The sequence below is a fragment of the Diospyros lotus genome, chromosome 11 (assembly GCF_014633365.1).
Source record: "Diospyros lotus cultivar Yz01 chromosome 11, ASM1463336v1, whole genome shotgun sequence".
In the NCBI taxonomy this organism is placed as follows: Eukaryota; Viridiplantae; Streptophyta; class Magnoliopsida; order Ericales; family Ebenaceae; genus Diospyros; species Diospyros lotus.
The window spans coordinates 22,199,206-22,215,259 of record NC_068348.1 but is presented as its reverse complement, the minus strand read 5'-3'; the positions used below and the strand labels follow the sequence as shown (position 1 = coordinate 22,215,259).

The 16,054-nt window shown below is 34.6% G+C and overlaps 1 protein-coding gene across 14 annotated transcripts in view; it reads right to left on the bottom strand.

Moving 5' to 3' along the window:
* LOC127812683 (E3 ubiquitin ligase PARAQUAT TOLERANCE 3-like) overlaps positions 1–16,054 on the bottom strand; it is a 28,245-nt gene that overhangs the window by 8,550 nt on the left and 3,641 nt on the right. For 2 of the 14 annotated variants that reach the window (XR_008025981.1, XR_008025980.1), the window contains exons 3-15: positions 15,025–15,100; positions 14,450–14,580; positions 9,660–9,712; positions 9,501–9,582; positions 9,283–9,413; positions 8,838–9,008; positions 8,395–8,748; positions 8,062–8,109; positions 7,925–7,962; positions 7,064–7,154; positions 6,779–6,953; positions 6,471–6,602; positions 3,648–5,755 (exon numbers count right to left, since the gene is read on the bottom strand). Coding sequence is in view for 2 of the 14 variants with exons in the window: in XM_052353187.1 (XP_052209147.1) it covers positions 5,287–5,755; positions 6,471–6,602; positions 6,779–6,953; positions 7,064–7,154; positions 7,925–7,962; positions 8,062–8,109; positions 8,395–8,748; positions 8,838–9,008; positions 9,283–9,413; positions 9,501–9,582; positions 9,660–9,712; positions 14,450–14,580; positions 15,025–15,100 (1,951 nt within the window). In the remaining 12 variants the exon portion in view is untranslated. Of the gene's footprint in view, positions 1–3,644; positions 5,756–6,470; positions 6,603–6,778; positions 6,954–7,063; positions 7,155–7,924; positions 7,963–8,061; positions 8,110–8,394; positions 8,749–8,837; positions 9,009–9,282; positions 9,414–9,500; positions 9,583–9,659; positions 9,713–14,449; positions 14,581–15,024; positions 15,101–16,054 lie in introns of those variants that run through there. The other 12 variants (XR_008025989.1, XR_008025987.1, XR_008025990.1 and 9 more) reach the window with 12 other exon arrangements.

The window sequence follows — 16,054 nt, the reverse complement described above, 5'->3', positions numbered from 1 at the left end:
AAGGGTAAGACAGACAAAGAGAAAGAAAGAAGATGAAAAAGAGAAGATGAAGGTACCAAAGAGAATAGACGAAAAAGGTTGTCGGACAGAAAGATGTATCCGACATGCGACAAAATAAAATGATGAAATAGTGCATCAACTGATGCGACACAAAGAGCGAGAGAGAGAAAAATGATTGGTGACTGACAACAATAAAGGAAAAAGCGTTGCCAATGATGTCTTCTACCAAGAACCTATGGTCTTATACAAGCCCTAGTCTAGATAACAAGATAGTATTTATCAAGCCCTCAAGGCAAGGTCGAACAGTCAAGCAAACAATATACCAATATCAATCTAATAAATTGTGAGTTCGATTTTTGCCCTCATTAGATAGTGTTTATCAAACTCTCAAGGCATAGGTCGAACAGTTAAGCAAACGATATACTGATATCAATCTAGTAGATCGTAAGTTCGATCTTCGCCTTGCGCAATAAAACGATATCTCACACCTGCAATTTACCTCCCTTGACGTAATCGAATAAACAAACACCAAGAACCGAGCAAAGACAGTCATCCCAATATAGTATTTATCAAAATGAAAGATGATGTTAAAGATAAGATTAAAAAATATTTTAAAATTTTTATTAAATTATTTATTAAATTTTTTAGAATGCATAGTGGAGTATATAAACTATTTTTTTATCTAAAAAATTTTAGATAAATTTATCTTAAAAAAAATAAATTTATCTAAACAATTTCAAATAAAATGTCATGTAACTTCTTTTTAATATATTGTCAGATAAATTAAACAAAAATAATAAAAATATTTATCTAAAATACTTTCTATATTTCATTTCTTTCCCCTCATATCTTACCTAACAAACACTACCTAAACAACAATAGGTTTTGGTAGTGGTAGTGGTGAATGACGCTAAAAAGGAAGGCCAAGGAGGCGATTGCAAATGGATGCGCAATCAGCGACATCATGACAAAAAAAGGCCATAGTAGTAACAGCAAAATTGTCGACAATCATCAACTAGCAACACCATTGACAAATTCTCGCTAATTGAAAAACCCATAATTTGTAGCCATCCCAGAAACCATGGTTTCGGTTGACCATCTCTCTTCTTTGATTTTTTTTTTTTTTATTATTTACTATTTACTAGAGGAATGATCAGAGTGTAAGCAAACTGGGTCCAAGTTGAGTTCGGCTTTGTCCGGGCTTAACTCTTTTATTCTCAAATGTGTTCTATCTCTTCACATTTATGCCAAATTTTGTAAACAATATTCGAGCTCTATTCCTCAACATTCTTTAATATTCGACCTCTATTTGTTTATGTTCACGAACAAACTCAATTATTACCCATTATTGAGCAATTTTCAAAAACCCCCCCCCCCAAAGTTTGGCTTAATTGCGGTGATTTCTTAACATTTTCAAAATAATAATAAAATGACTAAAATAACCATTTTATCGTCATCTCTCTCTAATTTTTGGAAAAAAAATATATAAAACACCACTAGTGACCAATTGAACCCTATTAATTTTGCTAGGGTTTGATCAAACCCTAGTGGATGTTTTCCAAAATAAAAGAAATTGCTAGAGACAGAGAGATAAACTTTTTTTTTTTATAATGCTGGAATCAGAGAAAGCCCCGACATCTAAAGCTTTTGGCAGCAACCATCACCTTCTTTCCTATAATCAATGGACCTAACCCAACCGAATAATCAGGTGGAGCTGGGTAAATCTGAGTTGAAAATCCGTGCCCGAGTCAAAGAAAGAACCAACTTACCTCTTGCATAACTCCAAGTTTAGTCTTTTAAACTCACACAAAGCTAAACTAAACATCAAGTATTGATGAATCAAAGCATCAAAAACTCAACCACACACCCCCCCCCCCCCCCCCAACTAAATATTGCTTATAAAACTAAAAGATCCCTAAACATAAACATGGTTGCAATATACACCCCCTTAACCTTACAGAGAAAGGGTTCAATTATATACAAATCGAACCCCTTCAATGGATTGGGGTTCGATTTGTTACAGAAAATCAAACAATTGTAGAGAGAAGGTTCAATTCTATACAAATTGAACCCCTTCAATGGGTTGGGGTTCAATTTGTTATAGAGAATCAAACAATCACATCAATAACAAACAGAAAGAGATCGAGAAAATGGACAAAAATATAATATGACGAGGCAACCATGGCAACCACATTGGATATAAGGGTCTACCATAGCTAAACAACATTGACGACGGGATTCCTCCATCTCAACCCATCACTAATAAGGTTCATCCCATGACAAAACCTATCATCAATGCGTTGCTTTTGAAAATAAAGGAGAAAGAGTGAAAATGAGATAAGAGAAACAATCTGTTACTAGTGCTCGGTCGAAAATGAGAAAAAGTCTACCATTGGTGCTTTGTCAAAAACGAGAGAGAATGAGAGGAAAAAGGGTGAGGCAAAAAGAGGACAAAATAAAGAGAGAATGAGGGAAAAGAGAGTGAAGAGAAAAGAGGACAAAATAAAGAAAAATAATACGAGAATGAGAGTAAAGAGAAAAAAAAGGACAAAATAGAGAAAAATAAAGAAATTTTAGTTATTTTGAAATATTTAGCCACAGTTAACTAATGGTTAAGGTAGCTGCAATGTGATATTAAAATACAAGGATACTCCTATTTTTTTAAACATCAAGGGTACCATCTGCAATTACTTCAAACCTCATGGGTACCAAACACATTTTTCCCTTAATATATCTTAATCAAATAATAAACAAACAATAAACGATCTTTAAATAAAATTTAAACAAGTTTGTTCGTGAACATAAACGAGCTATCTTATTCATTTTCATTCAATTAACTAATAGATGAACATAACCGGAAAAATCAACTCACGTTATGTAACGATTGATTTAGCCGAGGCATTGCTTAGTATTGTTGTGCTGCAGTTTTTGTATTGTATTTTGTTTTCTTGTGCACTTGTGTTATAAAAATCGTGTTTAGTAGTATAATATTATATTTATTGATGTTAAAAGCAAATAAAAAGTGTTTGGTTAAATTTGTATTATCATATTGCAGATATACAAAAAAACTAAAAGAGACTAATAAATTAATTAAGTATTTTAAACAAAATTCTTATAAAAGATTATTTAGAAATTAGGATAAACTATATTAGCCACGTCTAAGGCCAGGCCTAATTTAGGATATCACCTCTCAATTTTTTAGAATTACAGTCAATGCTGCTGTTAAAAGTTAAACTTGTAGCAACTTACTCCCCATTTGAAAATATCCAACAATCAGCGTACCGTTATCTAAATAATTAAATTTTAAATAAAACATTTGAGATATCAGATTGAAATAACATATTTCAAATTTTTGTTTTGGTTATTTATAATTATAAATATATATATATAGTATATAGATAAAACACACGAAACTTAAATACATAAAAAATAATTTAAATAATTAAAAACAAATAAGAATGCAAAAATGAAACAAGAAAAACATATTTTAAATGGGACCGACAACGGTAGTTAAAAGTTGGGAATTTTTTATAATTGTCCTTTTAAGAAAAACACTATAATCTAATACAAGAAGAAATTGAAATTGAAATCGAAATTAAAATCGAAACCGTAAAAAAAAAAAAGGCAGACGGAACAGAAGTGTGTACCTTGTGAAATCAGTAGAACATGGCCACCGTTCCTTGCAACTCTTCCCTTGGCCATGGCTTAAGCTGCAAAACCTCCACCCCCTCCCCATTCTCAGCCCACCAGATGAACCACAATATAAAAAAGTAACATTTTTGACACACTACAAGGGGGACAAAGATTATAATTTGAAAAAAAAAAATACCTATTCATAATGGTGCAACTTTGTTGCTCCCATTTTTTTTTTTTTTTTTTTTTTTTTTGGGGGGGGGGGGGGTGTGGAGGAGAAGGAATAAGGAATTGGAAAGAGCAATGCCAACTTTGTCAACCCAACCCAATCGATCAATGGACTAGACAGTACCGTGTCAACAAAATCATTAGTTTTATAATAAAATTTGTTGTTTTACATATATTTACAAAAAATTCTTATACGAATACATATGCGTATATTTAGAGAGAGTTGGCAGTGCATTGGGCCTTTATTTTCTTAAAAAATAGTACACTAAATTAACAAGGGGTGTGTGTATGTGTAAATTAAATAATTGTAGAGCATACCAAAATCGTAATGTATCAGACTGCATTAGTCAAAGTACTTTGAAAATAGATAACAGTTGAAAATGCTAAAATCATAATAGCCAAAGCACAAGTAATTTCACCAACCAACATACATTTTAGGACTACTTTACTATGTATTAAACAGAAAAACCTACGCCAAATATATTCAGCAGCCACAAAAAAAAAAAAAAAGTCGCTAAAAAGTGGACATCCAAACTAGTGGGAGACAGACTATAAAAATATATTCAAGATGGCTGAACTAAGAATGTGTACTGACTAAAAATATCCTGATTTTAAGAAAGAAGGAAATGTTTGTACTGACTCTAAAAGTTATCATATCTGAAATTGCAAGACTATATGAAACCAGAAAAAAGCTTTGAAAAATTTTAGCATGTTGGGTTTTCAAACACAACCATAACCAAACAGCCCTCAACTGAATTTTGCAGTAGGAAAGATGATAAGAAACTAGATTTTACCGAGTGTTCACTCCTCAAAACTATTACTTCAATTTGGAAAACAAGTAGCCTAACCGGTAACCTAAAGGAGTGACGCTGAATTGAATCAAGCCAAGAGAAAATAAAAGGGACTTGACAAACTCCCGAAGGCAGGGAATAGCCTTTGGGATGGAAAAGAAACCTTCATAGACTTCAAAGGAGCACATACCTTTTTCAGCTACAAACCTCTGCAGAATAAGAAATGTGGCCGCACGTGGAAATGTCATCCAAACCCTATTTCAATATGCCAAATCTCCTGTGGCTAAAACCTTTGCTAGCGTCCAAACCTCAAGCTAAAATGTGAAGAGAGTTAGCAAAAAAGGTGAAGCATGAATTCTCGAAAACCTAATCACCCTTGCAAAACCTTACTAACAAAGCCCAAGAGAATTCTAAATTAGATCCTAATGAGCCCAAACGTGCCCAAAAAAAGTTGTGTGCATCTTAATATACCCACCGCCTCTTTGGTAACTAAAAGATGAGAACTAGATCTACATACTGAATTAATTGTATAGAAAATCTAATCAATTATGAAAACATACCAGGATCCATGATTGCCTAGTTGATATATGCACTGCTATATACACCTTTACCTCAAAAACAAGAATGTCTTGTTCTAATGAACTCTTCTCCACTTGCGGTAATGAGAATCTTCTCCATGCTTATCCCTCATTCTTTCACCATCCTTTCCTCTTTCTTCCAACTCCCACTGCTTCTTCCTTTCATGCTTTTCGGAGCTTCTGTAATGGTGTCTGTCTCTCTGCTCAAACTGCCTGTCAGATCTAGCATGCAAATCTTCTGCTTCTGAACTTGATCTCCCTCCATGATATGGCCTCCTATTAGACCATTCTCCTTCAGCAATTGCAGGATGAAAATTTTTCACCTGTCCTTCAGCCACAGCATAGTTGTCCTGATCTAAATGTTTATCATGTGGAACTTCCCGTTGTGATCGATAAGTGAAGCTATCTTTGGAGTGGCTTCCACTCTTTTCTGTCTCTATATTATATCTATCCTGATGCGGTCTCTTCAGTTTATTACACGAATACTTATTGTAGTCTCCATCACCATCCTCATAAGGCCGCCCTCTGGCAAACAAAGGTTTCATTAGAAACATGGATGCTGCAAATAATTGGAAATGTAGAGGGCAATAATTTTTGGATACACATAATTTTTCAGGAAAGAAAACTGAAAACGACAAGATGAAGCAGAGGACCAACCAACTCTGACCAGTGAGGCATATATAGGTAAAGAGTAGCAGTGATGGTAATGCCTTGTATCATTCCACATAGATATGGTAGTTAGGTCAGTGTTGAGGTGTGAATGGTGTTCACGAGCAATATGACAGCAGTGGTCCTGTTGGTGGGGCAGTTTAATGTTGAAGGTGTTGGATGGATGCTGGTTGTGAATAGGCAATGACTGAAGGCAAAGGGGGGCGGGACAAAAGCACCAAGATTTTCCAATTTCAATTTTTTTTTAAATAAAACAGAAAAAGTAAAAAAGTATCACCAAATAGACCCAAAGTTACTGCATTTTCTTATTTCCAAAGGTTATGAAGCAAATGGCATCATAAAGTGCACAACGAGGTACCACGTTCTTTTTCATGTTGCTGAACTTTTGGGCATGAAAATGAGTAAGCATCACAACTTTTTGGAAGTGGTAAGCTTACTAGTGCAAGAGAAAATAAGCATACAAAAAATTAGCTAACAAAATAAAATGACCTAATTTCATGCAGTACATATGCCAATAATAAATTGGCACCTCCCATCCACATTGAAATTGCTTGGTATCATTAAGAATTACCTCCCCAGATTCTCATTCAAAAACTTAGATCTGTTTTCACAATGGCGAACCTCCAATTTTTCTGGATGAGCAACAGGATGCACTGAACCAGTTTGTACTTGTGGAAACACGCCTCCAACCCTCGTGAATCCACTGCAAGATGTTATGTTGAGTGTTAAATGTAGCACGCATGAATATTGATAAGTACTATCCCCTATAGAGGAACTTGTTAATCGGTAGGCAGTATGTTGAATGAGTAAATTGTGCATTTGCATGGAGATAGATACATTTTAGGCATATTGATTCATTATCTATGACACCAGACTTGCCTGGGTACAGGTAACCCTCCAAACACTGGTGGCATATATGTAGGAGCCATGAAAGGTGGAGGAACCATTGCAGGTAAAGGCATCATCCCAGAATTTCCATACATATCCATGAAATGTTGGGTAGGAGCTAAAGAATTGCCAGTCCAGAAGGGTGAGGCATAATTTGACACAGCACCTGGAAAGATCACATGCTCCAAAATTTTTATAACAAATAAGACTGGGGACTCTTTTCTTTCACAGAATCACAGTGCAAACATGCAAGAATACAAGGCACACAAACTTTACCAGTCTGAAGTTTAGGATAGGGGCAAGAAGCAACTGGACAGTCTCTTATGAGATGGTCTGGAGAACCACATGTGTAACAGGTACGTCCTCTCTGATTTCCAACAAGTGTAAATCAAGATCACTTCTATATAAGCAGCGAAATATTTTGAAAACAAACAAGTACCAAATTGTTTATTCCTTTATTGGACATGCTACTGGCCAGAAGCATACAAGGAATGATGCAATGCAATCTTCAGGTTAAAGTAAACCACAAACCAACATGCAAAAGGCAAGCCTGAAGTAAAATTAAAATCATCATAAAGTGGTCAGATATCGGATACAAGTCTGTAGACAGCCTTTATTATTCATTGTGATACCTCAATGTTATATTGACTTAACAAGGTACTGAGTGTAGGTCAGTGCCCAAGTGCCGGTAAATTTCACACAAGGACACTAGAGGAAGACTAAGTTTCATGTTTCTTGAATGATTCCTCAGTTCTAGTGCCCTGATTACAACTCATAAAGATTTGTGTGGAGAAAAAGGAGTTTTATGCATAGTTCCACTGTACATCATTCCATTTAAACATGTTTGCTGGGTGCATCCCCAACTAAACATTTCAGAGATATATTCTATATAGCAAACCAAATGTTTTAAGTGCCAACACTGTTATTATACACATTTAGAAGAGTCCACATGACCTAGGTCAGCATATTGACAGGATTCCAAAAGCCACCTCTAGTGGCCTCCTGTAAGCCATGTTCAGATGGAAACATGCTAAATAAAGACAGTATTATGGGTTAAAAATTTCTAGAATGATGATTTCAATAAAGCTGGCGTATCTACCAGTCATAAAAACAGAAAGTCATTGCTCAAATAATTACCTTTCTGTGTCTAGAAGCCACGAAATTACTATCTCCACCTGGAAAATCATTTTGTCAATTAAACCAAATCCAGATGTACCAATTACGTCAACAAGAGATTTACCAGCTGCAAAATAGATTGGAAAAGTAGATTCTACCTCTATTATGGATCAACACTCCCTTGTTTTTGTTGATTCCAGAATCAACTGCAACAATATAGCAAGGAAAAGGCAACGAAAATTAAAGTTTAACCGAAATGACGAGTTAAAAAACTACATTAGGAACCATATAGAAGATACAGGAATTCTATACCATGATCCACCTAAAAGCCTCAACAGTTAAATTTTATGAACCTTAAAAAAAACTCTCCTATTAAAGCAATAGAGATTCAAGGTGGGGCCCCTCTCCATGGCTTTTCAGTATGTGCATTGTATACTTATCAAAAGGAAAATGACAGTTGCCAAGGTAAAACCAACTTCAGCAACCAGTACCTTCTTCATGCATGCAACTTTGAGGCAAATCATGAGGCTGGTTTTCCCCTTGAAAATCAGGAACAGCCATTAATTCTTCACCTCGAGAATCCACATGAAGAATTTTATCAACTTGTTCTCCATCTATTTGTCCCAATTTATGTGATGCCGATTTCAAAGCTTTACTGGCACCTATGTTACTGCCACGAAAACCAGAGCACCACAAGGGCACTGTATTACCGATCCATGACTCGTCAGCCATAATTTGGTTGGAGCCCTTTTCATTTGCAGAAGGAGAAAGTGGAACGTACGGCTCACTTTTACGGGCATTTACATCACAAGAAAAATTTTTCGCATGAATTCCAGATTCACCATCTGTTTTTAAAGATTCAAACAGTTAATAACCTTCAATGTTTTCGTTTTTTTTTTCCCCTTCAAGCATCATCATAGTAGTCAATACATACCTGGGGCATATTTATCCAACGCATTGTCTGAGCTACTCATAGGATATGGAGCTGTGAGGAAGTGCTTAATTGCTTGCCTAAGACATAAATTTGGTAGCAGATTTTCAACCTTACATTGGCAAGAAAAACATTTTGGACATTGTGCCTTCTTTTGGAGCTCATCATGAATACCTGCACCAGATCATAGAGAAAGTTCAGAAAGCAAATAAAGATAATCCCTGTCCTTGACAAAAATTTATTAGCTAATAAAGCTAATGCACTAAGAAAGCAAGTTTAGTACTGTTCTTAACATTTCAAAACATTGAAAGTTTTGAGTCAGGCAAAGTAGTCACTAGATGTCTACGAAGTAGAAGGCCATAAACATGTTCTTCACATCCTTCGGTTAAGAAAATGGCATCATTCTATCAGGACTTCAAGTTGGCTTACTCGGACATGCAGAGCTTACATTTTTCACAGAAACTATGCTGACAGCATGGTATCATAACAGCATCCTTGAAAAATGCATTGCACAGAGGACATTTAAATTCTGATGGAAAATCATTATTCTGCACGGCTGAATAATTGGCAGCAACCATCCTATGATTTCCATTGTGATGAAATATCAGATCACTGAGGCTGATAAATATAAGAGGAATGAAGAGAAATATATTAAAGGAATATTACTTATCCAATTCCTTGTGGCTGTCACCATTTGGTTTCACTTTTGTCTCTGGGGAGTTTCGTTCTGTACCATTGTGGTTAGGATCTGATATCATAATGAAGCATTTTAAGTATATCACCATAAAATACACAGGCAAAAATATAAAGAGAAACGGTATAGACCATTCCAAATACCCTCGCTAAGTTCACTTGCTTCAAAATTTGAAAATCCGGCTCTGCACAACATAAAGCTTCCAAATCAATAACATATAATCAATTATGCAATGTCTGATCCAGGCATACACAAGTAGAATCCACCATAAACTTTGATGTGTATGAATGACAAGCATTGAAGACAAGATATGAGAAGCATAAGCTCAGGCAGACTCAGGAGATTTAGATACTGGAAAGAATCAGTACACACAATAGATATTGCTTCCACAGCCATTTAATTTTGTTTAACTCTTATCAAACATTTAAAATATTGTGAAACAACAAACAAGCTGATTTTCACTCTGGCATTACAAACTTAAAGAAAGCCTAAAATGGATAGCTAAGGGCCCATTTGATTGCACATTCATTTTCAGTTTTTTGTTTTTGTTCTTAAATTTTCGTAAACAAAAACAGAAAATTTTGTTTGATTATCTATTTTTGTTTTCAAAATTTTGTACACACAAAAACTGTGTGTTCATTTTCTTCTTTTTATTTTCACTTTTCAATTTCACTCAATGCTTCACTCATATTGATGCTCTAACAACCACAACTGATTTACTCATCACCAGAGATGTCAAACAAGCTGGCTTCACCCAACTCGGACCAACCTGTAGATTGATGGGCCTGGCCAATCAAACAGCTTGCGGTTGTTGACTGCAAGCTCATTGTATTTTATTATTTTTAAACTAAGATATATTTTGTAACTTTAAAATAACTTTCAACTTAAAGTTAAAATCAATATATTTTATATATCTAAATAAATTTTTTTTTAGCCACATAATGGCTACAAAATGATTGCAAACTAATTGTTTTCTAACTTCTAAGACAGTTACTATCAAAAGTAATGTTGTAAATCCCACAGAATTGTTGTTCCCAGTGATTGGGCCAGCACGATCACATGTTACTCGACCCTTTTGACATCTCTACTCCTCACCCATAGACCAACATTCAGCTATTGTCTCTTATTTGACTTGCTGCTCACTCTAAAACTGATAATTTTTTCACACCAAACAAATTATTTAACTTCCATTTTTTAAAATTTAGAAAACCGATAGCTTTATCAAAAAATATGCTCAGTTTTCATTTTTTTTAACAGAAAATCAAACCGAACATAGAAAATTAAAAATAGACAACTTTCTCAAACAGGCCCTAAGCAGTAGATTAAGCAACACAAATTACAAAATGTATTTCTTATGTAGTTGGACAAATGGCTTTCCAACAAAACATCCAAGGTCATTAGCGCTTCATATAGTCACCCCGTCCCCCACCTTGTCACCTTGTGCCCCGACAGGAAATCTTAAAATCCCATCCCCGATCCCAACAAGGAATGGGGATCCTTGAACCCACCCAATGCCTGGAACTTGTCCTTAACAATACTAAGCAGAAACCATCCAAATTTCAAATTCATAGTACATGATCAAAATTTTATTTTGTTGCATATTACGTAACAATAAAAAATAACATCTAAAAATTCATAAAACAATTATCAAATTAAATTTAGAAAACCATTCAAATTAATTCAAAAAAAATCAAAATCATTCAAGAAGCCGTGCTGTAACAGCAAGAAGGCACATGTTATAACAATCTTGCTCCAAGATGCTGTACCTCCCAGTAACAGCAAGAACCCTGCCACAGCTTCTTGCCATTACAGCAAAACTTGTGGCACATGTATATAATATACAGCAGCTCCAACAAAACTTGTGGAAATATTCACTTCCAAATTTTTATATTTAGTTCCATTTTCAGTTTTAGAAAAATGAAATTTGAATCATTTTATTTTTGCAGTCATTTTGAAATTTTTGAACACACACAAAAAAAAAAAAAAACTTTTTGTTTCATAGTTCAATTTATGTTAATTTTATTCTTTATATAGTGGTGCAAACTTTTTTTGTCCATCTAATATAATCGTAAATTTCATATATATGTATATTTAATTTTCAGGGTTTTCACAAAATAAAACAATTCATTAAGAAATTTTCCAAACTAAAATTCCAACCAAACTAATTGCAAAATAAAACTATACCCACAATGTCTAATTCACCAAAAGAAAAAAAAAAAATGTGTGGCAGAAAATGCGTATCTCGTACATGTCTTTCTAGGCAAAAACCACAGACCACAAATGTGGTTTCTTCTGTTTTAGCCTTTAGGCAGAAACCAAAACTGTGGTTTGTGGTTTCCATCTGAAAAGGCAAAGACTGTAAAAGTGGATTCTGCCCTTTTTATTTAGAAAAATTCCTGAAGATTTTTAACCTTACATGGGGGATAAAGCTTTATTTTGGGAAATAGTTTGGTTAAGTTTTAGTTTGAGGAATTTTTTAAGGAGAAGTTCTATTTTTGTGAAATTCTCAATTTTTCACCTAATATTTGCAATTGCTCATAGGAAATAAAACAAATAAAGCAACAAATAAACTAATAATTCACGTTGTGATAGAGGAGAGTGGGAGTGATAGAAATGTTATCAAATAGGGGAGCCATAGAGTTGGGGGAGAGAAGAGTGAACTAGAAGGTCATCTAAGTTAGGGAAACGGTCAAGGGTGTTGTTCAAAGTTCACCAAAGGACCACAAAGTGCATATCTACACAATTCATCATCATCAAAGATGGGGAAGAAGAAAGTGGTGTCATAGATCATTAGCCTTCGGATATGGCCAAATCTTGGCTGTTCAGTGTGATCGGACTATCGGAGGAGCTCTTCACACACTGATGTCTCATGGGAGAGTAATTATAGTACAACTCTACACGCTTCTCATTGTCAAAGATGGGGAAGAAGAAAAGGGTGTTGTAGGAGGCCGTTGGCCTTCACATCTAGCCAAATCTTGGCGGTTCAATGTAATCAAACTATCAAAGGAGCTCTATGCACACAAATGTCTTATCAAAGAGTCAAAAAGGTGGTCTGTGGGGTCATTTGAAGGGCACAATGGTCATAAAGGTAGTCATTGATCATCATAAGGATGATAACAGGGTCAAGGTACATTTCTTTTGTTTGGATTGAAATGAAATCAATCCACCACTAAAATGTCTTTTAGGCATCTTCTTAATATGTCAAATGGATTGGCCAGCTCAGTAGTGGGCCTTACCAGGCACCTGTCAACAACCTAAGCCTTCCTAGGCTCCTCCGCCGCCCCCTCCACCCAACACACACAAAAACCTTGCCTAATATTATAATATCTTCTTTTTATGCCCAAATCTTCAAATTAATTTCCTCTGCTTGATTCCTACAAAAACAGATTTAAATTACGTAAAATCCATATCACACACATTTCTAGAAGGAAAAATAGTACAAGGTTAAGATAAAAATTAAGTATACAATTAAGCCCTATCAATACGCAACAAGTTAAAACAATTAAGTTTTATAAAATAATTAGTTTTAATAAATTTTCGTAAAAAAAATTATTTTTGTATATTTAAATTGTCAATATGCTTTTATGTATACATTTACGCTATTTTTAATTTATGATTTGTGCATTTTTATTTATGAATTAATAAAATTGAAAAAAAGGCTAATTGGGCCCACCAAGCCTAGCCTTGAGTTTTTGGATTGTGCTAGGCCAACCCCATTAAGGCCAGCACAACATGACCCGCCTCACAGTGTGGGCCAACCCATGTTTTAGTTTCTATGCTGGATAGAAACAAAATCAACCCCACACGGAAACACTAAAAGGAATTTTCTTCTCTATGTTGAGTTGAAATGAAATCAATCCCACATGGAAAATGCTAAAAGACATTTTAATTTCAGTTTTGGGATGGGATACATTTCTTCAAAATTTTCTGTGTTGGGCTGAAATGAAATCAACCCACACCCCAAAGTGCCTTTTAGGTGTTTTTTCTCTTTTGTGTCGGGTTGAAATGAAATTAACCCTACACAAAGCATGAAAAAGGCATTTTTGTTTTTCTCAAATTTTATAAATCTGTAGATTTTTTCAAAAGAAAAAACAAGAAATAAAGAAGTACTCTCTGTTCTCGTTTTTGAATATTTAAAAATGAAAACAAAAACTAGAAACAACAACAAAATCAAACAGGCTCGTAGTCTGTCGGATGGGTGAAATCCTAATTGCTAATTCAATTTCAAGACTTCAGAAAGAAAATTAACTTCCAATTGTAATGATGTCCTCTAGGCATGAATCGCTTTCAGGGAAGATGGAAAATGAAAGGAGAAGGGATCAAATAGGGGAAGAACGTAAAATGAGAGGAACTTTCTCCTCTCTAAAAAATCTCTTGATAAACACAAATAAATAAAATGTTAGTGCATACGATTTTCTAGGGCTTCTTTATATCAACAATTTAGCCTGTGAGATGGCTGAAAACCCTAATTGGTAATTGATTTCCAGCTTTTCACAAAGAAAATTACAAAACATCTACCCTTCTTCATTGCATCTCTTTAATGAAGTCATAGTTTGATATATTGCTGCATAAATTGTATAAAACTTGTGTACAAAGGGTTGCAACACCTTTCTTGCCACCCATTGAATTTTACTGATCAAATGGGAAAAAATATAGATTGTGCAACTGTAAGCTTCCAACATTCCCAATCTACATAGAACATATAAAGCACACCCCCGTTATAATGTAACAAGTGTATAATTAAAGAAACAAAAACATAACTGAACCCAATCAAAAGAAATAGAGACATGCAGAGGGGAACAAAACAAGGAAATATAATGGCTAGAGTTGGTGTCGTCAGCCCTAAAATGTGCATGAATACATCTTCAAATTCAAGCCAACTGATGAGTTAAAGATAAAAAAAAATTGCAAAAAACCATACCTACACCCAGGAATTGCATTATTCGGCTTTCCACTACTACTGCATCTCTTCATATCAGAATCACATAAGACTGCCTCAGGAACAGGAAAGAAGTCAATCCCAAAGTCATGAAAGTTGTCTGTATCTGCATTCTATTAAAATTAACTTATTCAGGAACTACAATGATATAAATATTATATAATCGGAAAAATATAAATATTGAGCAATAAAAAAATGAAAATACAAAGAAAAGATTGTCAAGGTCAGAAGGTAAATGTAAAACCTATTAGCACCTAATCAATCACATGAGCTCCCTGAATAAAACAGCAAAATGATAAAGTGATAACATCTGAGAAGGCATAAACTGGAAAGGCCTCACTGCAGAAGCCACTTTCAACAATAAAGCTATGCCCATAAAAGTATTAAGAATTGAACCAAATGGTGACCTAATCATTGGCACCACTACTCATTGAGAGGAAAATGGACTCTGATCATGCTTAACCTATAAGTCTTTCAGTAGTATACAAGAGTATGTGGTGAAAACAATGTATAAGTGTCTTCATGTCTGCATATATGCACATTTTATTGTCACATACCAAGGGAAGACATCCAATGGGATTAACAGGGTTGGAATCCTTGGAGTCAAGATTTCCAACTGAATTGATGGGTTCCCTGCAAAAGAATCATATTAGCCGAGAGCATGACAATTAAAATTGACAGCTGAAAAAGTTAACATGTAGAGCAATCCTCATCCCGACAACATATGACATACTTCCAAAAGCCATCATATTCATAACAAACAGTAAAAAAATGCAGTCAGAAAGTCTGCCAGAATTTTCCAAACCACGAAGAAACAAATGAACAACACATAGAAGGAAACCCACGAAACCACTCATCTTTTACCTAATTACTTATATTAACTGCTAAAAATGAAAGGATTCATTTCCTACATGGAATCATTGACCCGGCAGATTTAATACTTTTAAGAAATAAAACTACTACTTCACAAAGTAAGGATGAATCAGAAAAAAAGATGTCACATAAGGCAAACAATTATAACTGTTATTGCAAATCAATCAAAGTGTCATAACATGGTTGTTAGAGCTTGTTTAAATTGAAACAAAAGATGGCACAGGCCCTCTTTTCAGCTCCTTCTGTTCAGCAAGCTGATCACTCAAGCTCAGCTGACCTATGTTTCATGAACTTGGGTACAGCTGTCGAACACTGGTATACTAGAGGTCGGACTTGTCATTTTAAGAATTTCATGATACTGGGATATGTGTCCGAATATGGGGATACGACATAGAGAACAACAAATCTAACTAAACTACCCCCGTAATTAATTCATGACTATATATATGTGTGTGTGTTTATAAATGAATTCATTTTATATTAGAAATTTAAATTGTATTGAATGAATTTTTTTAAAAATTATAAAGGTTACATAGATTCTCTTCCAAATCATAGAAAGATTTTTTTTTTTTTTTTCTCTTAGGGCTACCTGTCTTTGAAACCCCAAATGAAAAGCCCACTCTCTTAAGAAAAAAGAAGGCCCACTCTATCAGCAATAAGAAAGCTGATTTATTATCATTTATTTCCTTCTTCTCTCATAACATTAGAAATGAG